This window comes from Coloeus monedula (genome assembly GCF_965178545.1).
Source record: "Coloeus monedula genome assembly, chromosome: 7".
Classification (NCBI taxonomy): Eukaryota; Metazoa; Chordata; class Aves; order Passeriformes; family Corvidae; genus Coloeus; species Coloeus monedula.
The window spans coordinates 1,131,618-1,158,794 of record NC_138787.1 but is presented as its reverse complement, the minus strand read 5'-3'; the positions used below and the strand labels follow the sequence as shown (position 1 = coordinate 1,158,794).

The 27,177-nt window shown below is 50.0% G+C and overlaps 1 protein-coding gene across 1 annotated transcript in view; it reads right to left on the bottom strand.

Moving 5' to 3' along the window:
- The window catches only part of LOC309574887 (UDP-glucuronosyltransferase 1A6-like), a gene marked incomplete at both ends in the record, with an annotated part of 40,713 nt that continues 13,536 nt past the window's right edge, over window positions 1-27,177 (bottom strand). The window contains 4 exons of the mRNA XM_082284868.1: window positions 1-298; window positions 1,440-1,659; window positions 2,392-2,479; window positions 2,586-2,717. Coding sequence (XP_082140994.1) covers window positions 1-298; window positions 1,440-1,659; window positions 2,392-2,479; window positions 2,586-2,717 — 738 coding nt within the window. The remainder of the gene's footprint in view (window positions 299-1,439; window positions 1,660-2,391; window positions 2,480-2,585; window positions 2,718-27,177) is intronic.

The following is a 27,177-nucleotide window of genomic DNA, read 5'->3' as shown; positions in this document are numbered from 1 at the left end:
TTAGTGGGACTTGGCTTTGGCCGCCTTCCTCGTCCTGCCCTTCTTGCAGAAGCACCTGCGGCAGCAGCAGAGGCAGCACTTGAAGGAGATGAAGAGGGCGAGGAGCACCACGGCCGCCAGGAAGGCGATGACGTCCAGCGAGTGGTACTGCACCCAGTTGAGGTCATGGGCAGCAGGGCGCAGGTGAGGGGCCCCCTTGTGCCTCATCACAAACTCCACCCAGTGCACAGCCAGGTCCAGGGGGTGGATGGGCCTGTCCAGGTGCAGGTCGGAGAGGCGCTGGATGTTCTCTTTGTACCTGCCGAGAGAAGGGGGTGGGGGGGGTCAAACACGGAGTCACGGGGTGGGATGGGGTGGAAGGACCCTAAAGCTCATCCCTCATGGGCAGGGACACCTTCCACCTGACCAAGTTGTTCCAAACCCCGTGCAGGACACTTCCAGCAGCTTCTCTGGGCTCTTGTGCTACTGAGTCCCTTGGGAAGGACAATGACAAAGTTAGGGGCCCAGGAAGTGCTGTTTCCAGTGACAGAAAAAAAAAGAGGGAAAGCTTAGTTTGAGCTCTCAGCAAAACCTCTGCGGTGAAGGTCTCTGGCTGAAATGGGAGACTGGGGGTAGAAAGGCTGGCCAGCTTTTCCAGCTGCATTATTATTACTGCTGTTAGTAGTAATTGTAGTAGTATTACTGCTATTAGTGCTATTATTGCCATAAAAACTGCTTAGGAAACAATGCCAATAAGCTGCTGTTTCTCAGGAATATGATGGAGTCTCTTAGCCCTTGGCATCCTGGAAAGGGAGCATTTCCTTATGTCTGAAGGAAATCTCTGTGCTGCCTTCAAACCCCTTGGGTGTGCTGACTGCAGCGCTGTGATGTTCCCTGAAATTCCTCCTCAGTTTATCCCTGCACGTTCCTCCTGCTCTGTGCTGGGATTGTCCAGCCTTGCTGAGCCAGGCAGCAGCTCCCTGTGCTCACAGAACTCCTTATGAGCACTGGGGGGAGGAATGTCTAAGAAAACTCACCTGTGAGATAAATGAGTGATAAATACCTTAGATAAACCCTTTTCAGGCTCCCCACTGACCTGTGCCAGCACAGGTTTGGGAACAAAAGCTGTTTGCCACTTGTGTCAAAGCCCTGTGTGTCACTGCCTTGGCTTCAAGAAGGTGGCACAGTTTTTTGGCAAACTGATTTCTTTCATTGCATTCGTAGCCCATCTCCCCCTGATCCCTGCATCCTCCCCTCTCAGCCACTCCCTGTCTCCTAAAGGGGACAGCCTGAAGTTAACCCAGGGCGAGCATCAGCTCCTCCACGGAAGAAGCTGCTATCAAATCCCTAATTTTGATAAAAGAAGCCATTTAGGGACAGAGAAACCTCGTGGTAAGCTGGTAGTGAACGTGCTGGGGCCACACAGCAAGAGGGAGGAAGGCTGTGCCTCTGGTACTGACTTTTTATCGTTGATCACAGCTTTCAGGGCGGTGGAAATGTCGTTGGAAGTCATCTCCAGGATGTTGAGGGTCAGCCCTGCTCCGCGGGACTCCACTCGCTTGGCGTTGTCCATCTGGTCCCCGAACAGAGGCATCAGCACCATGGGCACCGCGTTGCAAATGCCCTCATAGACCCCGTGGGAGCCTCCATGTGTGATAAAGGCACGGGTCTTGGGGTGGGCTGTGGAGGGAAATGCAGGCTTGCTTAGCTCCTGGAATTAGTGGCTCCCAGCAACACATCCCTGGGGGAAAAACCTGCACGAAAGAGGGCCGTGGCTGGGGTAAGTCAAGGATTTGGGGCTGTTGTGAGTGTGGCCAGATGTAGGGATTGGAAGGTTGTAGACCTCTGTCTTGGTTTTGGGTAATCCTCCAAGGCTTCTCTGACTTTAGGATTAAACCAAAGCCAGGAGAGGCTAAAAAGGACGTTACCATCGATTACTTTTTTACCATCTCTTCCACGGCTGTGAATCTCTCTCACAGCCCAGCCTGGTCTCTAACCAACAAGTGCTCTCCTGGCAGCAATTCCACCACTTTAAAAGCCCAAAGACCTGTCTGGAAGTGCTCACTTGAGGACCATAAATTTCCTTTTCAGGCCAGAAGACAGGACAAAAACACAGCCAGGTGTTGAGACTGCTTAGTCAGACATTAAGACTCCCATTTCTGACTGGTACTCAAGTGTTGGAAAACCTTTCCAGACAGAGCTGTCTCATAATTCAGCACTTTCTAGCTCAGTTCCTAAAGGACAAGCCCTGGCCCCAACAGCAAAGGCTGCAAGGAAGGTTTGTGACCCACAGTGATGGGTCAGGGGGTGGTAACTCACACCTGACCCACAGACGATGCCCTTGGGGCCTCACAGCAGCAGCCCTGGAGTACCAGCACCATGCTGGAGTCAGCCCAGGTGTGCCAGACCTACCCAGGAGGTCGTTCTGAGGCAGCCACTTGACGAGCTTCACGTTCTTGGGCAGGTTGGGGGGGGCCTTGCCCGTGTACCGCCACAGGACCTGGCAAGGGGAGCAAAGCCCACGTCAGACGCCAGCAGGAGAAGGGAGGGCAGACCTGAGAACAGCGGGGAGCTGCTCTGCTGGAAGGGGAGGAGGGAGATGGTACCGTCTGAGGGACTGTTCCCAAGGCCTCGGCGATTTCCATGGCTTTCTTCATGGGAATCTCAGAGACCATGGAGCCCAGCGAGAAGACGACGATGCCGTGTTCTCCAGAGGCGTTCACCATGGCTTCAAATTCCTGCCAAGGGAAAGCAAGCCTTTAGTCAAAGTCCCTTCTCTTGTCAGAGACTGGAATTGCTGCCATGCTCCTGCAAAACTCTCTGGAAAGGCAACAAAAGAAGCAGTGAGCACAACAAAATGAGGATCAGGAAAATGAGTTGTTAGTGACAGATCTGCATCCAAAGCAGCACAGCCAGCAGGTCCAGGGAGGGGATTCTCCCCCTCTCGTGAGACCGCACCTGCAATCCTGCATCCAGCTCTGAGGTTGTCAATGTGGGAAGGACGTGGAACTGTTGGAGCAAGTCCAGAGGAGAACCATGGAGTCCACAAGGAGACAGGAGCACCTCCCCTGCGGGGACAGGCTGGGACATTGGGGCTGTTCAGCCTGGAGCAGAGAAGGTTGTGTGGAGACCTCAGAGCCCCTTTCCAGTGCCTGAAGAGGCCCAGAAGGAAGTTGGAGAAGGACTCTTCATGAGGAACTGCAGTGATGGGACAGGGAGTAATGGGTTCAAACTAAAAGTGGGGGAATTTGCGTTAGATATTGGGAAGGAATTGTTCCCTGGGAGGGTGGGCAGGCCCTGGCACAGGGTGCCCAGAGCAGCTGGGGCTGCCCCTGGATTCCTGGCAGTGCCCAAGGCCAGGTTGGAGCATCCTGGGACAGTGGAAGGTGTCCCTTCCCATGGCATGGGGTGGAACTGGACGGGCTTTAAGATCCTTTCCAACCTAAGCCATTCTATGATCCTACAGAAGAATAAGTCCTGGGGAAATAAAAATGGGCACATTTAACCCAAGTCCGGATTTAGAGCTTGTTTTCTTTTTTTTTTTTTCCCCCTTGATGTTCTTCTTTTCAGGCCACACAGCTACAAGAGAGAATTAAAATCCTGGAGAAGGCTTCTGACGGCAGGTAACTCACATTTCTAATATCTGGATTGATTGTATCTGCTTTGGGTGTGATAACACTGAACTGCTGCCAGTTTTGTCTCTATTTTGTTTGAGTGATTTAAATAATAGAAGGAGATGTAGCACTGGAAGCCAGGAACAAAAGGATTCCGATGAAGCAGAAAAAACAGCCCAAGGCTGGAGCAAAAATTCTTTGAAATAGAAAAATGTTTGGTCAAGCCAAGGAAGGAAAGGCAAAACTGGAGGAAACTGTTGCAGGCGTCAGAGTTAAATAAGTGCAATACAATGAACTAAATGTCCCTGTAAGTCTGGCAATCGCTGTGTTATCTCTGGGATCTGAGGGGATAACCAGAGAACCATGGAATGCTTTGGGTTGGAAGGGACTTTAACGATCCTCTCATTCCAACCCCCTGCCATGGGCGGGGACAACAGAGACTGACTCTGTCGGTGTATGCTCTTTTCCATATTTTTGTGGCTGTCTAGAGGCATATTTAGCCCTATTTATATTCTGTGGGACCAGTCACAGCAGTTTTACTTTGTTTTTTAAGATGTTTTTGAGTTCCAAGGTCTGACTTTCTGCTCAGAAGTGCTCCTCCTATGAGGAAACTTTTTGCAGCCCTGCTTTGGGGATATGCAGGTTATTTTAGCAGTGGTTTTAATCAGCACCTGCTCATACCTTTAGGAAATATCTGCAGTGGCCACTCATGAAAAGATAAGAGAATTAGGAGGATTTCTTAATGGAAAGAGGGAGACATCCCTTAATATGAGGAAGTCTGGCACAGCTGAAGCAAAATACAGTTGCAGTGCACAGTATTTTCCACAAAAGTAGAAGTGCTGCTCTGCTGCTGGTGGGGATTTCATTCGGGCCTGCCTGAACTCTCTGAAGTCCATGGAATCTCCTGAGCTGAAAGGGACCCACAAGGATCATGGAGTTCAACCCCTGGCCCTGCACAGACACCACAAAATCCCACCCTGGGCATCCCTGGCAGCGCTGTCCAAACGCTCCTGGAGCTCTGGCAGCCTCGGGGCCGTGCCCATTCCCTGGGGAGCCTGGGCAGTGCCCAGCACCCTCTGGGAGAAGAGCCTTTCCCTGATCTCAGCCTGAGCCTGCCCTGGTCCAGCTCCAGCTGTTCCCTGGGTCCTGTCCCTGTCGCAGAGAGCAGAGATCGGAGCTGTCCCTCCACTCTCTCTCTTAAGGAAGTTGTAGACAGGAAAAAGGAAAAGGGAATGGAAACAGACAGGAAAGAATGGAAGACAAAAAGCCCTTTTTTTTTTTTTTTTGGCGCAGGTTTGTCTGGGAATGCAGAGGTGTAGCACAAAGTAACTTTTCCTCATTGCTCAAGGGATGCAGAGGAGCAAAACGCATTCCCAGCCACTTTCATCCGGCATTATTTATTCCAGCCTGGGAGCTCCATCTCCTGGACAGAGCTCACAGCGCACCCACAGCTAAACTCGGGCCGGGGGAAAAAAACGGGAACTAACCTGGGATAATCTGTTCTCCCGAGTGCAGCCTATGCCTCCGACCAAGACCATGTTGGGCATGAGGGGCCTGGGGTACTCAAAGACGAAGTCGTATTTCATGAGCCAAACAGCGGCGTGGCCGAACAGCTCGGGCACGGTCGCCTCCCGCTGCAGGAATTCCCGGATCAAGGGATCGTAGGGGGAATAAAGGACAGAGCAGGCCAGGGAGCTGCCCAGGGTGGCCAGGAGGTTGGCCAGGCGCCGCAGGAAGGACATGCGGTCCGTGGAGCGCGTGAAGAACCGCGGGACGTAGGAAGGAGGGCTGGGACACAGAGTGGCCTGGAATTCCAGGCTGCACGGCAGCCCCCGCAGGAAGTACACGGAGGGCAGGGACAGATGTTCCGCCAGTATCTGCCCACAGGGGAAGAAGGGATCCATGAAGACGGCATCAAATTCGCTTCCCTCGAGGTACCGGATCAGCTCTTTGTCGGACAGGAGGCGTTTGCAGGAATCCAAGAACATGCTTGTAAAATTGGCTATTTTGGAGAGTTTTTCCAAGAAGGGCTGAGGTGTGAAACTCCTGTGGCCCATCTGTTTAAACTCTGCCTCCACAAACTCCCTGGTGTAGGAGACGGGGTAGGTTTTCAAGGTGTAAAGAGGGGATGAATGGATCCGCAAATTTATCTCCGGCGCAACCACCACGATTTCGTGTCCCTTGTCCCTGAGCTTCTCCACGACCGGGCGCATGCTGAGCCAGTGGCTGCCATCGATGGGTATGACCAAGAGCTTCCCACCGTCACAAGAGGCCCACAGCAGCAGGAAAACCACAGCCCAAGGGGCAGGAGAAAGAAATGCTGGCTTTGGAGAAACCATTTCCCTGGTGCCACCAGTGAAGGTTTAAACGGCGGTGAAACCGCAGCCGGGCATGAGGAATGGATTGCAGGGAGCTTCCCACTTGAATTTTAACTAAGGTGGGGGTTTAATTTTTAACAGGCAGAAATTGGGGTAATTTTTAACTGTGGGTAAATACTGGGTTTATCATCTGTGCACAGGGAAGGCTCTCAGTGAGTGGGTGCTGCGAGGTGAAGTTGAACATTTGGACTGAGCCAGGAGGGAAGAGTGACCAACAGCCTCTGGGGCTGAGAGGCTGAATGAGAGCCATGAATGGGACTGAGCCAGCAATCACTACATCATTGACATCTAGTTAATGCTCAACCCCCTGCCTTGAGTCCACTGCACTGATTGGACACGGAACTCGGCACAAATCGGACCTTTGGATTGCTCTGTGCCCCCGGAGTGTGACCAAGAAGCAAAGATTGACAGAAGTTTGATAGAGACTGGGTTGGAAAGGTTTATCTCCAGATTTGTTGCTCTATCATGGCAGTTATCTGAGTGAAAGCCCTGAGTTTACAGTAGTAAATATGTTGTAAACTCAGCAATAACTCCTGCTGTTCCACACCACAACGGTTTGAAAGCAGAATGAACCAGGAACATCTGCATTGTTTGCACAGCACGAGGCAGATCTGAAGGAGGCAGAGTAGTTACAGTCCTGAAGGCTTCCTTTCCCAACCATCCTATTATCTGCTATCTTGCACTGCTGCTTGTGCAAATCCAGAGGCAACAGAGCTCCCTCTGCCGTCTTTGCACGCCCCTAGTTTAGGGCTGTTGGCGCACATGGAATCATGGAATATCCTCACTTGGAATATCCTGGCCCTCAAGGATCATCCTGTCCAACCCGTGGCCCTGCACAGACACCCCACCAATCCCACCCTGGGCATCCCTGGCAGCGCTGTCCAAACGCTCCTGGAGCTCTGGCAGCCTCGGGGCCGTGCCCATTCCCTGGGGAGCCTGGGCAGTGCCCAGCAGCCTCTGGGGGAAGAACCTTTCCCTGAGATCCAACCTAACCCTGCCCTGATGTTCTGTGCTTCCCCCAGCTTCATGTTCTGTGGCACAGCAGAAGTGCCCGGGTATATTCACAGAGTTAATTCCACATTTCCAATTTTTGCCCAGTCAAGTCTCCTGCGATTAACTGGCATTCCACATCCCTTAGGAATATTAAATCCTGTGACCTAGAATATTTTGTCATTTACCTGCCACGTGTGTCTAACATGATGGGGACAACTCAACCTAAGCTGTCCTGGAGAGAAACCCTTCAGCAATCCTTGTGCTCATCTCTCAAAGCCTAAGATTCCCACTCCTGTGCCATCCTGGGATTCGATTGCACTCGAGCACGAATATCACGGCAGGAAACACTTAAGAAAAGCCCATCTTGGACAAGCACCAACACCACCCTCGGGGTAAGCAACAACAAACCTTTGAGAGGGGCTTCTTTTGCAGACAGTTGATGCCTCCAATATAGACCATGTTGGGCATGATGGGGCGTGGATACTCAAAAACAAAGTCGTATCTCATCAGCCAAACTGATGCTCGGCCGAACAGCTCCTGCACTGTTACCTCCCTCTGCAGGAACTCGGAGGCCAAGCTCTCGTAGTTCAGATAAAACAGGTGGCAAAGCAAAGGCTCTGAGAGCCCGATCAGGAAGTTCTTGACGCGCTCTGGGAATGTCATGTGGTCAGAACTGGATGAGAAAGTCCTGGGCACGTAGGATACAGGGCTGGGACACTGCGTGGCTTTGTAGTCTAAGGTACACGGAAGGCCACGCATGAAGTACACGGAGGGGAGAGAGAGATACTCGGCCAGAATTGGCCCACAGGGCAGCACAGGGTCCATCATGATGGCATCGAATTTGCTGTCCTGGAGGTACCTCATGAGTTCTTTGTTGTACAAGAGATGCCGACAAGCGGAAGAGAACATGTCGGTCATCTTTGAGATGTTGCTGAGTAAAACTGAGAGCGTTAACTCAAAGCTCTTTGTTCCCAGCTCCTGGTACTGTTGATCCACAAACTCCTGGGTGTAAGGCACCGAGTATGTTTTGATGGTGAAGGATTGGGGGCTTTTCAAGAGCAAGGCAGCATCAGGAACCACGGCCACGATTTCGTGCCCCTTCTCCCACAGTTTCTCCAGGACCATGCGCATGCTCAGCCAGTGACTTCCATCCTGAGGCACCACCAAGACCTTCCCACCATCTGCCAGACTCCAGAAAGCAAGGAAGAGCACAAGCCCAGCACGTACCTGGTGCCTCCACATAACTGTCGTGGGGCAGGAAGAGAAAGGAGCTGTTCCTCCTTGCTTTATTCAGCAGCAGATGAAGCAAAGTCTCCTTGCATCTCACTTATATCGTGCTGGACTTTAATGTTTATCTCTACAAAATGTTTACTGAGACAGGTTATTGGAGTTCAAAAACCACATTGCTGATAAAAGACTTGATTAAAGTGCTATCAAGGCACCTGAAGAAGCTTTTCCATGCATTTACGTTATCTCGAATGATTCAGAACAATCAGCAGGGCCACTGATTAGCAGAGGTAGCAGCTGTTTGTGGAGGGGTTTTGCTGTGTCAGGGTTGCTTCAAGTGGCTCGCTGTGCACTCGATTGTCCCAGGCAAGACTGAAGTCAGGAATCAAAATTTATGGCCACTAAACTTCTCCACAGAGCTTATGCTATAAGAATTGTGTTGCACTGTTGACATGGAAGACCTAAACCTCCAACCTTTGCTCAGGAAGGTTCACAGAGAATGCTCTCCACAGCAAGCAGGAGCTGGCATGTGGAGCAGCGGAGTCACCAAAGTTCGGGTAACACATTAACCAACCACCTTTCACCTTTTTTAGCAAAACAGTGATACAGCAGAAAACAGTTTGTGCTCAAGAGGGGCCATCAGACTTCATAGGTGAGTAGCTCGAGGCCAAACATCTTTCTGAAAAGCAATGGTGCAGCAGAGGATGTGGTTCTTGCTCAAGAGGGGCCATGGGAGTTCAGGGGTGAGAGGCTACAGGACTGAAATGGGTTTCAAAGTTCTTAGTTACAGTCCCTTTCCCAAAGTTCGGAAGGTTTGGTTGTGGTATGAGCCAAGGAAAGTCCAAGCTCATCTCCTGTGCTCACCAGAAGAAGGGGAGAACAGTTCCTGAGGTGCTTCTGCCAGTTCTATGAGATTTTTAAGACAAAAACCCACCAAACCCACATTAGAGTCCTGATCTTGACCACAGGCTACAGCTACTTGATCACAGAACCACAGAACATTGAGGCTGGAAAAGCCCTCCAAGACCATCAAGTCCAACTTGGGACTGACCCCCACCTTATCACCCAGCCCAGAGCACTGAGTGCCGCGTCCACGTCCTTTGGACATCTCCAGGGATGGGGACTCCAAACTGCCCTGGGCAGCCCCTTCCAAGGCCTCACAACCCTTTCTGTGAGGAAATTCCTCCCGATGACTGAGCCAAGCTCTTCTGGGTAGCAGTAAATAAATCAGGGCAACAAACAGCAGTTTGAGAGACCTGGACTGAAAATTTGGAAGAAGCCTTTTACCCCTGAAGTTTTGCAGGTTTGCCTGTCTGACATGGTCGATCTGATGTGGAAGACAGTCCCACTCCAAGGACTTCTTTAGATATCCAAATCAGGTTGATTGGAAGGGCATTTAAGTGCCCAATTATTCCTGAGAGCCTGGGTTGAAGCTGCAGCAAAGGATGCAATGGGAACCCAAGGTTTAGACAAAGGGTCCCTGTAACAGCGTAAAGTTCTGGGATAGGGAGCATGGGCAAAGGCACGGGACAACTTTCAAGATAAACCCAGAAAAGCTGATATCTGCAGTTTGTGCCTAAGAGAAGGGCCTGGCCAAGCAGATCTCACCTGATATGAAGGCATATTCCACGTGGATATGGAAAAACCGGATGCCAAATGTTTGCAAGTTTACAAAAGCAATACAAGACACAAGAACGGTACCTGAATAGGAGCTGGCTGGAGAAGAGAGATTCTTTTAGACCCCCCAAGCAAGCATGCCTTAACAGAGTGAACTCTGAGCAGTTTCTCCAGGCTTGGAAGATTTCTCTTGGAGCAGGTAGGAATGATGGGAGAGCTGATCCATGGAATGGCTACCTTTGCCAAAGGCACCTGAGTGTGGTAAGGATACTCCAAGGCTAATCCTAAGTGTTATTCCAAGATTAAAACTAAATGTGTCCTAAAATGGAGAGGAGGTTCTCCATGGGGCCTATCAAAGAAAAGGGATTCTTATAAGCCAGCAAGAAGGACTGTAATGTTTACAGAAAATGCACTAAATAGGAAGGAATTTCAGACATCAGTGGGGAGGTTTAGATTGGATATTAGGAAAAATTTCTTCATGGTAAGGGTTGTCAAGCACTGGAAGGGGCTGTCCAGGGTAGTGCTGGAGTCACCACCCTTGGAAGCGTTCATAAAATGTGTGGATGTGGCACTTGGGGACACGGTTTAGTGGTGGACCTGTCAGTGCTGGGGGAATGGTTGGACACTGATCTTAGAGGGCTTTTCCAACCTTAACAATTCCATGATTTGATGCAGTCCCATTCTGCAGCTGGTGAAGCAAAACTCTGCCTGTAGCTGGCAGTGGGGTAGCACTGAAAGACCAAAAACTACAGGACGTGGAGGGAAGGGATTCTTACCTGCCAGGACTCCATTTCCACATTCGTGTGGTAAAAAGATCTCAGGTAGTGAGAGGGAAGGTGAAGCAGCATTAAACAAGCCGTAAGGTGGCAGTACACACTCAGGTAGTAAAGTCAGAGTTGCAAACACACTCTTACCCTGCATAAAGGCCTCTCAAATCTCCTATTTGATACATAATCACTCCCACCTAGTTAAGTTCTGCTAACATTTCGGCCAAACGTGTATCATGTGTGAGACACTACGACAAAACCTTATAAAATGACACTAAAGAGGTAAAAAACCCCCTCAAGCCAAACCCTTGAGGCCAAGTTCAGAAGAGTTCAAAAAAAAAAAAAGTTCAGGAAAGTTCAGCAGAAGTTCATAAAAGTTGTGACACTGGATTTTGAGCAGCACACGAACACCATTTGCATGTGTTTACGAGTGCAGAGACTGAAGTCCACAAGTCCAGCCCATTCCAAAGGTGAGATTGCAGGAGAAAGTCAAGCTAAAGTACAGAGCTGAGTGCCAAGGTTGTAAGCTGGAAATGGTACAGCAAATATCCGAGCTAAGGGAATCCATGATTATCTCTCCTCTAAGCCTACAAATCCTGGCAGGCAGCCTGTACCTCTTATTGACCCCCTAAATCCCTTCTGAATTCCAAGGGTTTGTCTACAAAAAAGAAAATCTGCGGCTCTTGAGAGGCTGATTTGGGGTTTTTTTGGGCACGGTGTGGAAAAATACTCCCCTTTGTTTGCTGTAAGCTTGCTGCATTTCAGTGTTAGTCACAGGACAAATACTGGGAGAAAATATCAGTTCCCCTTGCACCTTTAGCTCTGATTTTCCAGATTTTATAGACCTCTGTCATAATTCTTTTCATAGGTTTAGCTGCATTTTATTCCATCTCTGCTTTTCTAGCCTGAGTGCCAAGTTTGAATCCTCTTAAAAACGCTCTGTTTTTACTGTGTGAGATTGGGCTTTTTCTGAGAAATCAGCCTTATCTCACCATTTTGCAAAGCAAATAGCTGAAAAACCCAACAGGAATAGTTATTATTAAAAGTAGAATCTATGATGATACTCTGCAAAAATCTATTTGAAAACACATTAAAAAAAGGCTGACATGAATCCAGCATTCATTTTAGAAGAATAAAGTAACTTGCACTTTGTTTTTCAGTGCTGGATGAAACTTTAACTCAGGAGCATCACTAGCCTGGGATATACAAGCTGGAAAAATGAGCCAATGGCAGCATCATGAAGGCCAGCAAAGGCAAAGTTCTGCCTCTGGAGTGGGATAATCCCGTGCCACAGGACAGGCTGCACTACAGCTGGACTGCAGGAGATGATGAAAAGTTGGAACAAAAATATGAGCTTGACAGTGGCAGGACAAGAGACAACAAACACAAGCTGCAACATGGAAAATTTGGACTGAATGCAGGAATTTTTGGATATAATAAGGTGTGTTCACTATGGGAGATACTTAAAATTTGACAAGACAGAGAAAGGAACAACCTGACCTGGACATGTTCTGACGGGAGGTTCTCAGACAGACCTCTAATGACCTTCCAGATGACAATGTGTGATCAGTCTATGACAAGTCAAAGCACAGAGAATCCTTCTTTAAGGAAAAAAAAAACAAAGACAGAATGGTAGAGGAAATCAGCCAGAGGATAAAGACCTCCTCAAATCAAAGTGTGTCACCGACAGCCTACTCCAATCCAAAACTGGCTTGGAGCAGAGGCACAGGACCAATGGGGAGTCTCCCAGAGCTAATTCCATATACAACACTTTCTCCACCTTTAGACTCTGATAATCCTTCACGGATACCAGAACCAGCCCCTCTGTGCAAAGCAAGAGCAGTTTGAAATCCACCTTCCTCACAAAATCCGTGCTTCAGCTTGCCAGAGGATTTCAAAGCCTGCAAGAACAACAGGAAAAAACAGAGCGTGACCCACCTGATTCAGCTTCTTGTAAGCACAATTTACTCCACTAATCAAAACCATGTTGGGCATCAAGGGTTTTGGGAAGTGCAAGACAAAGTCCAGCTTCATGAGCCAAACTGAAGCCTGGCGGAGGAGATCCGGCACGGTCACCTCCCGCTTGAGGAATTCCGAAGCCAGTTCTGCGTAAGGTTGGAAGACAACATCGCAGAGGAAAAGGTTTGGGATGTCATAGAGCAGATTCTTCACACGCTGGAGGAAGGTCATGCGGTCTGTAAGGCCTGTAAATACTCTGGGGATATAGGAAGGGGGGTTGGGGCACTGGGTGGCCGGATATTCCAAACCACATGGAATTTGATGCAGGAAATACACGGATGGCAGGGAAAGGTGCTCTGCCACTATCTGCCCACAGGGGAGAAAGGGATCTGTGAAGACAGCATCAAACTTGCTCTCCTCAAGGTATCTGATGAGCTCCTTGTTGTGGAGTAAGTGGGAGCACGTGGCCAGGAACACAACAGAGTTTTTTTTTGCCTGTTGATAAAGTCTAACAACTCTTTCCAGAAAAGATCCTCCTTCAAATACCTCCTTTATTAATCCTTGGGGAACTTCATCCAACTCTTCCTGTGTGAAGGGCACTGGGTACGTTTTCATCACAAAGTTCTCCGATGGTTTGATGTGCATAGTGACTTCAGGTGCCACCACCACCACCTCGTGTCCCTTCTGCTGGAGCATTTCCAGCACTTCCCGCATGCTGAGCCAGTGGCTCCCATCCACCGGCACCACCAGGAGCTTCCCAGCAGCAGCCAGACCCAGCAGGGACAAGAACAGGACCACAGCTCGTGGAGAAGCTCTGAGCCCTGGGGCCATTCCTGCAGGGAACGGGCGAGTGCCTCCAAGGAAGGAAATCTGCAGCAGCACTGGAGCACCCGAGACCGCTCCGCGCTTTTAAGGAATCTCTGCTACCGATTAACTTCTGATCCTTGTTTTATTTGCTGTGTGGTGAATGTGTAATCACTGGTATGATAAAAGGCTGCAGAACAAGCAGCAGAGTTCAGGTAGCTGATAAATGTGGGGGTTGCACCAGATACGCCCAGTGTTTCTCTAATAAAGCCTTTGGCACTTCTGTCACCTTTGGGCAGGACTTGTCAAGCCAACTTAGCCCCTTGAGACTCCTGGAATTTGCTGTTAGTCCTCACTCAGCCATCACCCAGCCAAAATTCTCCTAGACTTGCCTGCAAACAGAGACACTGCTTCTCAGCCTGAGAGCCCCCAACCTGCCACATTCCTCAGGATTCCAGCTTTGGAAATACCCGTGTGAGGAAGCGGAAACAGTCACCGGCAAAGAAAGAAGTGGCGAGGCAACAAGGACAGAAGCCGGAGGTGCATTTCTCAGTAAACACCAGAGCCGACTACAACAATTCGCTAATTAGGGATTACACCTGACTGCAAGGCTTTGACAGCCCCACAGACTCGTTCATCATTCCCTAAGAGAGTACCAAGTTACACAAACTTACACAAAATGGCTCTTTACACATGTAGAGCCCTCTTTAGAGGTGCAGAGGTGCAGCACAGCTGCCTGCAAATGCAAAGGGAGAGAAAAATTCATGAGCATTCACTCAACCCACCCAAAACAGGAACCCAATTCCTATTGCAAGACAAAATTTGAGCCTCCTGAACACAGAAACCAATCAAGGCACATATTAAAAACACACCCACCTGAGACAGCTCCTTGTGAGCACAGTTTACTCCTCCAACTGGAATGATGTTGGGCATCAAGGGTCTAGGATAGTCTAACACAAATTCCAACCTCAGGAGCCAAACAGAGCCCTTCCGTAAGAGATCCAGCACAGTCACCTCCCGCTGCAGGAACTCCGAAGCCAGTTTTGAGTAGGGTTCAATGGCAAAATCACAGAGAAAAAGGTTTTGGGTGTCAAAGAGCAGATTCTTCACCCGCTGGAGAAAGCTCATGTGGTCTGTAAGTTGTGAAAATCCCCTGGGCACATAGGACGGCGGATTGGGACACTGAGTGGCTTCAAAATCCAAACCACACGGGACTCCTCGGAGGAAATACACGGAGGGAAGTGAAAGATGCTCTGCCAGGATCGCTCCACAAGGTGATACAGGGTCTGTAAGGAGGGCATCGAACTTGCTCTCCTCAAGGGACCTCATGAGCTCCTTGTTTTGCAGGAGATGTTGACAGCTGGCAGCTATCATATTACTGGCTCTTTTCATACCTTCATACACGTTAAGAAATCGTTCCAAAAAAGATCCTTCTTCAAATGAAGTCTGTGAAAACGCCTTGAAATTTTTGTCCATCTCTTCCTGTGTGTAGGGGACCGAGTACCTTTTCATCACAAAGTTCTCCGATGGTTTGATGTGCATAGTGACTTCAGGTGCCACCACCACCACCTCGTGTCCCTTCTGCTGGAGCATTTCCAGCACTTCCCGCATGCTGAGCCAGGGGCTCCCATCCACCGGCACCACCAGGAGCTTCCCAGCAGCAGCCAGACCCAGCAGGGACAGGAGCAGAACCACAACTCGAGGAGATGCTCTGAGCCCCGGGGCCATTCCTGCAGGGATCAGGTGAGGGCCTCCAAGCAAGGAAACCCCCAGCAGGACCAGACCCCACTCAGCGCTTTCAAGCAATCTGTGCCACAGCCCAGCTGTGGATCCTTATTTAATGTGCTGGGTGGTAAATGTTTAATCCCTGATATGATAAAAGGCTGCAGAACAAGCATGGAACTCGTGCCAAGTCCACAGAATCACCAGGTAACTCTCCTCTGTCTCTATCAGGGGATCAGTCCAGAGTGCCCTAAAAAGGAGGCAGAGGTGGCTCTGGGACTGCACTTCGGATTCCTTCCCTCTGGCTGGACCTTCTGCACGTGTCACATGCAGGAGATGACACATGGACATCACCATTCAGCCCAGCAGAGACTTCTCCATCACCCCAGGCAAGGCCTGTCCCCTCTCCCTGTCCCTTGGAAAACTCCAGGCCAGGAGACCCAGACCCCACGGCAGCTGTGGGACAGCTCTTTAAGAGGGTTTCTAGACTGGGAAGACACAAGAGATTGGAGGATGACACCAGGTTTCTGAGAGGAGGTTTATGAGCACTCTTTGAGGGGGACTTTCCACACAACAATTCAGGGCCTAATTCTGGCTTTGTTTTTGTCACTGACAAAGCACCAGTGGTGTGCAGCAGTGCTGGAGTTGTGGCAATGCTCAGGTGGCCAATGCCAGAGTGTACAGGAGGATGTCTGTCAGATGTCACAGCTGCCTCTGCACTTGGGGATTGGTGGAATTGACACAGCAGCCTTGTGATCCCAGCCTGCAGCACACCAATCCTAAGGAACACGAGTGAAGAGAAAGCCAGGGCAGCAAAAGAACTCACACAGCTCTCCAGGATCACCACTGGAGCAGCAGAGGAGGCTCTCCAGGTGGAACTGTGCAAATGGCTGATTCAGCATCAGTGGGACCCAAAGCTCGGCATCATCACCAAGGCTGCACCCAAACCCTCAGTGCCAGAGAAGCAGAGCTGGATGTACCATACCAGACCTGCTCCAGGCATCAGGGCGGGGCTTTGGGGCCAGCAAAATGTTTTTCAGGGACTTCCCATTGGAACTGCTCATTACACCAATCCAAAACTTTGTCCTACTGTCCACAAATTCAGATGATCCCTTTTGCTGGTGGAATCAATGTCCCATCACACATGACTCTGGTGTTTCCCTTCAACTGAACACCCTTTAAAAGCCAGAAGGAACAGCTGCCTACCCAGGAAGGGGAAAGTCAGGAAGAAAGAGAGTGAACAACATTTCCTTTCATGAGCATTCACCTCACGCACCCAAACAGGAACCCAATTCCTATTGCAAGACAAAATTTGAGCCTCCTGAACACAGAAACCAATCAAGGCACATATTAAAAACACACCCACCTGAGGCAGCTCCTTGTGAGCACAGTTTACTCCTCCAACTGGAATGATGTGGGGCATCAAGGGTCTAGGATAGTCTAACACAAATTCCAACCTCAGGAGCCAAACAGAGCCCTTCCGTAAGAGATCCAGCACAGTCACCTCCCGCTGCAGGAACTCCGAAGCCAGTTTTGAGTAGGGTTCAATGGCAAAATCACAGAGAAAAAGGTTTTGGGTGTCAAAGAGCAGATTCTTCACCCGCTGGAGAAAGCTCATGTGGTCTGTAAGTTGTGAAAATCCCCTGGGCACATAGGACGGCGGATTGGGACACTGAGTGGCTTCAAAATCCAAACCACACGGGACTCCTCGGAGGAAATACACGGAGGGAAGTGAAAGATGCTCTGCCAGGATCAACCCACAAGGTATTACAGGGTCTGTAAGGAGGGCATCGAACTTGCTCTCCTCAAGGTACCTCATGAGCTCCTTGTTTTGCAGGAGATGTTGACAGCTGGCAGCTACCATATTACTGACCCTTTTCATACCTTCATACACATTAAGAAATCGTTCCAAAAAAGATCCTTCTTCAAATGAAGTCTGTAAAAACACCTTGAAATCTTTGTCCATCTCTTCCTGTGTGTAGGGGACCGAGTACATTTTCATCACAAAGTTCTCCGATGGTTTGATGTGCATAGTGACTTCAGGTGCCACCACCACCACCTCGTGTCCCTTCTGCTGGAGCATTTCCAGCACTTCCCGCATGCTGAGCCAGGGGCTCCCATCCACCGGCACCACCAGGAGCTTCCCAGCAGCAGCCAGACCCAGCAGGGACAGGAGCAGAACCACAACTCGAGGAGATGCTCTGAGCCCCGGGGCCATTCCTGCAGGGATCAGGTGAGGGCCTCCAAGCAAGGAAACCCCCAGCAGGACCAGACCCCACTCAGCGCTTTCAAGCAATCTGTGCCACAGCCCAGCTGTGGATCCTTATTTAATGTGCTGGGTGGTAAATGTTTAATCCCTGATATGATAAAAGGCTGCAGAACAAACATGGAACTCGTGCCAAGTCCACAGAATCACCAGGTAACTCTCCTCTGTCTCTATCAGGGGATCAGTCCAGAGTGCCCTAAAAAGGAGGCAGAGGTGGCTCTGGGACTGCACTTCGGATTCCTTCCCTCTGGCTGGACCTTCTGCACGTGTCACATGCAGGAGATGACACATGGACATCACCATTCAGCCCAGCAGAGACTTCTCCATCACCCCAGGCAAGGCCTGTCCCCTCTCCCTGTCCCTTGGAAAACTCCAGGCCAGGAGACCCAGACCCCACGGCAGCTGTGGGACAGCTCTTTAAGAGGGTTTCTAGACGGGGAAGACACAAGAGATTGGAGGATGACACCAGGTTTCTGAGAGGAGGTTTATGAGCACTCTTTGAGGGGGACTTTCCACACAACAATTCAGGGCCTAATTCTGGCTTTGTTTTTGTCACTGACAAAGCACCAGTGGTGTGCAGCAGTGCTGGAGTTGTGGCAATGCTCAGGTGGCCAATGCCAGAGTGTACAGGAGGATGTCTGTCAGATGTCACAGCTGCCTCTGCACTTGGGGATTGGTGGAATTGACACAGCAGCCTTGTGATCCCAGCCTGCAGCACACCAATCCTAAGGAACACGAGTGAAGAGAAAGCCAGGGCAGCAAAAGAACTCACACAGCTCTCCAGGATCACCACTGGAGCAGCAGAGGAGGCTCTCCAGGTGGAACTGTGCAAATGGCTGATTCAGCATCAGTGGGACCCAAAGCTCGGCATCATCACCAAGGCTGCACCCAAACCCTCAGTGCCAGAGAAGCAGAGCTGGATGTACCATACCAGACCTGCTCCAGGCATCAGGGCGGGGCTTTGGGGCCAGCAAAATGTTTTTCAGGGACTTCCCATTGGAACTGCTCATTACACCAATCCAAAACTTTGTCCTACTGTCCACAAATTCAGATGATCCCTTTTGCTGGTGGAATCAATGTCCCATCACACATGACTCTGGTGTTTCCCTTCAACTGAACACCCTTTAAAAGCCAGAAGGAACAGCTGCCTACCCAGGAAGGGGAAAGTCAGGAAGAAAGAGAGTGAACAACAGTTCCTTTCATGAGCATTCACCTCACGCACCCAAACAGGAACCCAATTCCTATTGCAAGACAAAATTTGAGCCTCCTGAACACAGAAACCAATCAAGGCACATATTAAAAACACACCCACCTGAGGCAGCTCCTTGTGAGCACAGTTTACTCCTCCAATTGGAATGATGTGGGGCATCAAGGGTCTAGGATAGTCTAACACAAATTCCAACCTCAGGAGCCAAACAGAGCCCTTCCGTAAGAGATCCAGCACAGTCACCTCCCGCTGCAGGAACTCTGAAGCCAGTTTTGAGAATGGCTCAAAGGCAAAATCACAGAGAAAAAGGTTTTGGGTGTCAAAGAGCAGATTCTTCACCCGCTGGAGAAAGCTCATGTGGTCTGTAAGTTGTGAAAATGCCCTGGGCACATAGGACGGCGGATTGGGACACTGAGTGGCTTCAAAATCCAAACCACACGGGACTCCTCGGAGGAAATACACGGAGGGAAGTGAAAGATGCTCTGCCAGGATCAACCCACAAGGTATTACAGGGTCTGTAAGGAGGGCATCGAACTTGCTCTCCTCAAGGGACCTCATGAGCTCCTTGTTTTGCAGGAGATGTTGACAGCTGGCAGCTGCCATATTACTGAGCTTTTTCATATGTTCGTACACTTTAAGAAATCTTTCCAGAAAAGATCCTTCTTCAAATGAAGTCTGTAAAAACACCTTGAAATCTTTGTCCATCTCTTCCTGTGTGTAGGGGACCAAGTACCTTTTCATCACAAAGTTCTTTGACGGTTTGATGTGCATAGTGACTTCAGGTGCCACCACCACCACCTCGTGTCCCTTCTGCTGGAGCATTTCCAGCACTTCCCGCATGCTGAGCCAGTGGCTCCCATCCACCGGCACCACCAGGAGCTTCCCAGCAGCAGCCAGACCCAGCAGGGACAGGAGCAGAACCACAACTCGAGGAGATGCTCTGAGCCCTGGGGCCATTCCTGCAGGGATCAGGTGAGGGCCTCCAAGCAAGGAAACCCCCAGCAGGACCAGACCCCACTCAGCGCTTTCAAGCAATCTGTGCCACAGCCCAGCTGTGGATCCTTATTTAATGTGCTGGGTGGTAAATGTTTAATCCCTGATATGATAAAAGGCTGCAGAACAAACATGGAACTCGTGCCAAGTCCACAGAATCACCAGGTAACTCTCCTCTCTCTCTCTATCAGGGGATCAGTCCAGAGTGCCCTAAAAAGGAGGCAGAGGTGGCTCTGGGACTGCACTTCGGATTCCTTCCCTCTGGCTGGACCTTCTGCACGTGTCACATGCAGGAGATGACACATGGACATCACCATTCAGCCCAGCAGAGACTTCTCCATCACCCCAGGCAAGGCCTGTCCCCTCTCCCTGTCCCTTGGAAAACTCCAGGCCAGGAGACCCAGACCCCACGGCAGCTGTGGGACAGCTCTTTAAGAGGGTTTCTAGACTGGGAAGACACAAGAGATTGGAGGATGACACCAGGTTTCTGAGAGGAGGTTTATGAGCACTCTTTGAGGGGGACTTTCCACACAACAATTCAGGGCCTAATTCTGGCTTTGTTTTTGTCACTGACAAAGCACCAGTGGTGTGCAGCAGTGCTGGAGTTGTGGCAATGCTCAGGTGGCCAATGCCAGAGTGTACAGGAGGATGTCTGTCAGATGTCACAGCTGCCTCTGCACTTGGGGATTGGTGGAATTGACACAGCAGCCTTGTGATCCCAGCCTGCAGCACACCAATCCTAAGGAACACGAGTGAAGAGAAAGCCAGGGCAGCAAAAGAACTCACACAGCTCTCCAGGATCACCACTGGAGCAGCAGAGGAGGCTCTCCAGGAGGAACACTGCACAGGGCTGATTCAGCATCAGTGGGACCCAAAGCTCGGCATCATCACCAAGGCTGCACCCAAACCCTCAGTGCCAGAGAAGCAGAGCTGGATGTACCATACCAGACCTGCTCCAGGCATCAGGGCGGGGCTTTGGGGCCAGCAAAATGTTTTTCAGGGACTTCCCATTGGAACTGCTCATTACACCAATCCAAAACTTTGTCCTACTGTCCACAAATTCAGATGATCCCTTTTGCTGGTGGAATCAATGTCCCATCACACATGACTCTGGTGTTTCCCTTCAACTGAACACCCTTTAAAAGCCAGAAGGAACAGCTGCCTACCCAGGAAGGGGAAAGTCAGAAAGAAAGAGAGTGAACAACAGTTCCTTTCATGAGGATTCACCTCACGCACCCAAACAGGAACCCAATTCCTATTGCAAGACAAAATTTGAGCCTCCTGAACACAGAAACCAATCAAGGCACATATTAAAAACACACCCACCTGAGACAGCTCCTTGTGAGCACAGTTTACTCCTCCAATTGGAATGATGTTGGGCATCAAGGGTCTAGGATAGTCTAACACAAATTCCAACCTCATGAGCCAAACAGAGCCCTTCCGTAAGAGATCCAGCACAGTAACATCTCTCTTGAGGAACTCCGAAGCCAGTTTTGAGTAGGGTTTAAAGGCAAAGTCACAAAGGAAAGCATCTGGGATGTCAAAGAGCAGATTCTTCACCCGCTGGAGAAAGTTCATGCGGTCTGTATTGTCTGTAAATCCCCTGGGGATATAGGATGGCGGATTGGGACACTGAGTGGCTTCAAAATCCAAACCACACGGGATCCCTCTTAAGAAATACACGGAAGGAAGTGAAAGATGCTCTGCCAAGATTGCCCCACAGGGCACGAAAGGGTCTGTAAGGAGGGCATCAAACTCATTCTCCTCAAGGTACCTGATGAGTTCTTTGTTTTGCAGGAGATGTTCACAGAGGGAGAACGTAAAGTTAGCGATCCTTTTCGTACCTTCATATACTTTAAAAAATCTTTCAAAAAACGATCCTTCGACAAATGCAACATTAAAAAATGCCTGGAAATCTTTTTCCATCTCTTCCTTTGTGTAGGGAATCGAGTACATTTTCATCACAAAGTTCTTTGATGGTTTGATGTGCAAGGAGACTTCAGGTGCCACCACCACCACCTCGTGTCCCTTCTGCTGGAGCATTTCCAGCACTTCCCGCATGCTGAGCCAGTGGCTCCCATCCACCGGCACCACCAGGAGCTTCCCAGCAGCAGCCAGACCCAGCAGGGACAGGAGCAGAACCACAACTCGAGGAGATGCTCTGAGCCCCGGGGCCATTCCTGCAGGGATCAGGTGAGGGCCTCCAAGGAAGGAAACCCCCAGCAGGACCAGACCCCACTCAGCGCTTTCAAGCAATCTGTGCCACAGCCCAGCTGTGGATCCTTATTTAATGTGCTGGGTGGTAAATGTTTAATCCCTGATATGATAAAAGGCTGCAGAACAAGCATGGAACTCGTGCCAAGTCCACAGAATCACCAGGTAACTCTCCTCTCTCTCTATCAGGGGATCAGTCCAGAGTGCCCTAAAAAGGAGGCAGAGGTGGCTCTGGGACTGCACTTCGGATTCCTTCCCTCTGGCTGGACCTTCTGCACGTGTCACATGCAGGAGATGACACATGGACATCACCATTCAGCCCAGCAGAGGCTTCTCCATCACCCCAGGCAAGGCCTGTCCCCTCTCCCTGTCCCTTGGAAAACTCCAGGCCAGGAGACCCAGACCCCACGGCAGCTGTGGGACAGCTCTTTAAGAGGGTTTCTAGACTGGGAAGACACAAGAGATTGGAGGATGACACCAGGTTTCTGAGAGGAGGTTTATGAGCACTCTTTGAGGGGGACTTTCCACACAACAATTCAGGGCCTAATTCTGGCTTTGTTTTTGTCACTGATGAAGCACCAGTGGTGTCCAGCAGTGCTGGAGTTGTGGCAATGCTCAGGTGGCCAATGCCAGAGTGTACAGGAGGATGTCTGTCAGATGTCAGATCCCTTTTGCTGGTGGAATCAATGTCCCATCACACATGACTCTGGTGTTTCCCTTCAACTGAACACCCTTTAAAAGCCAGAAGGAACAGCTGCCTACCCAGGAAGGGGAAAGTCAGGAAGAAAGAGAGTGAACAACAGTTCCTTTCATGAGGATTCACCTCACGCACCCAAACAGGAACCCAATTCCTATTGCAAGACAAAATTTGAGCCTCCTGAACACAGAAACCAATCAAGGCACATATTAAAAACACACCCACCTGAGGCAGCTCCTTGTGAGCACAGTTTACTCCTCCAATTGGAATGATGTGGGGCATCAAGGGTCTAGGATAGTCTAACACAAATTCCAACCTCAGGAGCCAAACAGAGCCCTTCCGTAAGAGATCCAGCACAGTCACCTCCCGCTGCAGGAACTCTGAAGCCAGTTTTGAGAATGGCTCAAAGGCAAAATCACAGAGAAAAAGGTTTTGGGTGTCAAAGAGCAGATTCTTCACCCGCTGGAGAAAGCTCATGTGGTCTGTAAGTTGTGAAAATGCCCTGGGCACATAGGACGGCGGATTGGGACACTGAGTGGCTTCAAAATCCAAACCACACGGGACTCCTCGGAGGAAATACACGGAGGGAAGTGAAAGATGCTCTGCCAGGATCAACCCACAAGGTATTACAGGGTCTGTAAGGAGGGCATCGAACTTGCTCTCCTCAAGGGACCTCATGAGCTCCTTGTTTTGCAGGAACAGCTCACAGCTGGTGACCGACAAATTACTGAGTCTTTTCATATGTTCGTAAACTTTAAGAAATCGTTCCAAAAAAGATCCTTCTTCAAATAAAGACTGTAAAAATGCCTGGAAATCTTTCTCCATCTCTTCCTGAGTGAGGGGGGCTGAGTACTTTTTCATCACAAAGTTCTTTGACGGTTTGATGTGCAAGGAGACTTCAGGTGCCACCACCACCACCTCGTGTCCCTTCTGCTGGAGCATTTCCAGCACTTCCCGCATGCTGAGCCAGTGGCTCCCATCCACCGGCACCACCAGGAGCTTCCCAGCAGCAGCCAGACCCAGCAGGGACAGGAGCAGAACCACAACTCGAGGAGATGCTCTGAGCCCTGGGGCCATTCCTGCAGGGATCAGGTGAGGGCCTCCAAGCAAGGAAACCCCCAGCAGGACCAGACCCCACTCAGCGCTTTCAAGCAATCTGTGCCACAGCCCAGCTGTGGATCCTTATTTAATGTGCTGGGTGGTAAATGTTTAATCCCTGATATGATAAAAGGCTGCAGAACAAGTATGGAACTCGTGCCAAGTCCACAGAATCACCAGGTAACTCTCCTCTCTCTCTCTATCAGGGGATCAGTCCAGAGTGCCCTAAAAAGGAGGCAGAGGTGGCTCTGGGACTGCACTTCGGATTCCTTCCCTCTGGCTGGACCTTCTGCACGTGTCACATGCAGGAGATGACACATGGACATCACCATTCAGCCCAGCAGAGACTTCTCCATCACCCCAGGCAAGGCCTGTCCCCTCTCCCTGTCCCTTGGAAAACTCCAGGCCAGGAGACCCAGACCCCACGGCAGCTGTGGGACAGCTCTTTAAGAGGGTTTCTAGACTGGGAAGACACAAGAGATTGGAGGATGACACCAGGTTTCTGAGAGGAGGTTTATGAGCACTCTTTGAGGGGGACTTTCCACACAACAATTCAGGGCCTAATTCTGGCTTTGTTTTTGTCACTGACAAAGCACCAGTGGTGTGCAGCAGTGCTGGAGTTGTGGCAATGCTCAGGTGGCCAATGCCAGAGTGTACAGGAGGATGTCTGTCAGATGTCACAGCTGCCTCTGCACTTGGGGATTGGTGGAATTGACACAGCAGCCTTGTGATCCCAGCCTGCAGCACACCAATCCTAAGGAACACGAGTGAAGAGAAAACCATGGCAACAAAAGAACTCACACAGCTCTCCAGGCTCACACCTGAAGCAGCAGAGGAGGCTCTCCAGGAGGAACACTGCACAGGGCTCCTGCCAGCATGGGAGGGACCCAAAGCTTGGCGTCCCCAAGGCTGCACCCAAACCCTCAGTGCCGGTCAGGCTGTGCTGAACGTGTCAAATCAGTCCTGCTCCAGGCAGGAGCTGGTCACATTGCTGGTGGAATCAACATCCTACCACAGACCTTCACCAGCTGACCCTGGTGATTCCCTTCAACTGAGCGCCCTTTAAAGGCCAGAAGGAACAGCTGCCTACAAAGGAGGTGGAAAGTCAGGAAGCAAGTGAGAGAAAAACTGTTCCTTTCATGAGGATTCACCTCACTCATCTAAAATGGGAACTCACTTCCTATCGCATCAAATAATTCCACCCTCCTGAACACAGAAACCAATCAAGGCACAAATGAAAAACACACCCACCTGAGGCAGCTCCTTGTGAGCACAGTTTACTCCTCCAATTGGAATGATGTTGGGCATCAAAGGCCTTGGATACTCTAAGACAAATTCTGACCTCAGGAGCCAAACTGAAGCCTGGCGTAAGAGATCCTGCACAGTCACCTCCCGCTGCAGGAACTCCGAAGCCAGTTTTGAGTAGGGTTCAAAGGCAAAATCACAGAGAAAAAGATCTGGGATGTCATGGAGCAGATTCTTCACCCGCTGGAGAAAGCTCATGCGGTCTGTAAGTTGTGTAAATCCCCTGGGGACATAGGAAGGGGGTCTGGGACACTGAGTGGCTTCAAAATCCAAACCACACGGAATTCCTCGGAGGAAATACACGGAGGGAAGTGAAAGATGCTCTGCCAGGATCGCCCCACAGAGTACGACAGGGTCTGTAAGGAGGGCATCAAACTTGCTCTCCTCAAGGGACCTCATGAGCTCCTTGTTTTGCAGGAGATGTTGACAGCTGGTGACCCCAAAGTTAGTGATTCTTTTAATACCTTTGTATGCTTTAACAAATCTTTCCAGAAAAGATCCTTGTTCAAATGAAAAATGAAAAAAAGCCTGGAATTCTTGCTTCAAGTCTTCCTGTGTGTAGGGGACCAAGTACCTTTTCATCACAAAGTTCTCCGATGGTTTGATGTGCATAGTGACTTCAGGTGCCACCACCACCACCTCGTGTCCCTTCTGCCCGAGAATGTCCAGCACTTCCCGCATGCTGAGCCAGTGGCTCCCATCCACCGGCACCACCAGGAGCTTCCCAGCAGCAGCCAGACCCAGCAGGGACAGGAGCAGGACCACAGCTCGTGGAGAAGCTCTGAGCCCTGGGGCCATTCCTGCAGGGATCAGGCAAGTGCCACCACAGAGGAAGATCCCCAGCTTAGTGATTTTAAGCGATCTGGTCGCTGGTTTTTATGGATGATCTTTAGACTTATTTGCATTTGGTAAATGTATAATCATGGACATGGCAAAGATGGCAGAAAATCTTTTAAAGTTCAGACACAAATCAGGACAGGATCTGCCCTGGGAAACACCCTCCTCTTTGTATTGGAGGAACACCAGGTTAGGAGGAACACTGCCTGGTTACATCAGGAGGAGGTCAGGAAGTCCAAGGTGCAGCTGGAGCTGAACATGGCAAGGGGTGAAAACAACAACAAGAAGGGCTGCTACGGGTCTGTCAGCCAGAACAGGAAGGTCAAAAGAAGTGTATCCCCCCTGAAAAGCAAGACTGGGAAACTGGTAACAATGGACAAGGTGAAGGCAGAGGGACTCAAGAACTTTCTTCCCTCTATTTTCACTGGCAACCTCTCTTCCCACACCTCTCAAATGGACAGACATCAAGACGGGGCTGGGGGAGCAAAATTCCCCCACTTAAGAGAAGATCATGTTGGTGACCACTTGAGGAACCCAAACATAAGGGCACCTGATGACCCAAACATATGGGACCCCATGAGATGCATCCCAGAGTCCTGAGGGAATGGGTTGATGGAATTGCAAGGTACTCTCCATGGTATTTGAGAAGTCCTGGCAGTCAGGTGAAGGGGAAAGTATAGGTAAAAAAAGTCAGGTAACTGGGAAAAGGGAAACATTGCACCCACCTTTAAAAAGGACAGAAAGGAATCCCCTGGATTAGTTCCTGAACTACCAACCGGTCAGCCTCAACTTTGTGCCTGGGAAGATCATGGAACAGACCCTCCTAGAAGCTTCTAAGGAAATGAGGGATCCTTCAACAAATTGTCTGCTCAAAAGAGCTAATTATCAGATCATTAATTTTCCAAACAAGAATTTTCAGTATAAAATCATCCCTCCCCTCCTGCCAGTCCATATAATTTTCTATTTGCAAAAGATTAGAAAAAATATTAAAGCTTCACATGGGAAACAGTCTGGACTCTTCGTCTGTTTTATATCATGACACTGAGGAAAATGAAAAATTGGCTATCAAAGTTCATTTCCCTGCAAGGCCTCTTTTTGGAAGGATGAAGTAGGGGCTGGAAGGAGGAAGGACACGGGCATGGCTTTGGCCAGCTGTCACTAAAACTGAATTAGCAACTCAGAAATACCATTTTAGATGAGTCTGGGAAGAGTTTGCCCCTGAGCCATGAAAGCAAACAACATTAATGAACAGGCAGGATTTGCAGACAAGCCCTAATAATGGAAATTATTGCACAGAAGCAATTTTGACAATAGAATCATTTAGTACGGAGATCAATAGCCTACACCAGAATATTTTTAAGGACATTTATCAAACTACTGCAGCTCTAGGCACACCCTTTGTAGGGAAACATTTGGGAAGGCAGCATAAAGCTGTTGCAGATGCAGCTGCTGCCAGAGCAACCAGAGCATTATCTACCACTTGGTGCATTATGGTGCTTC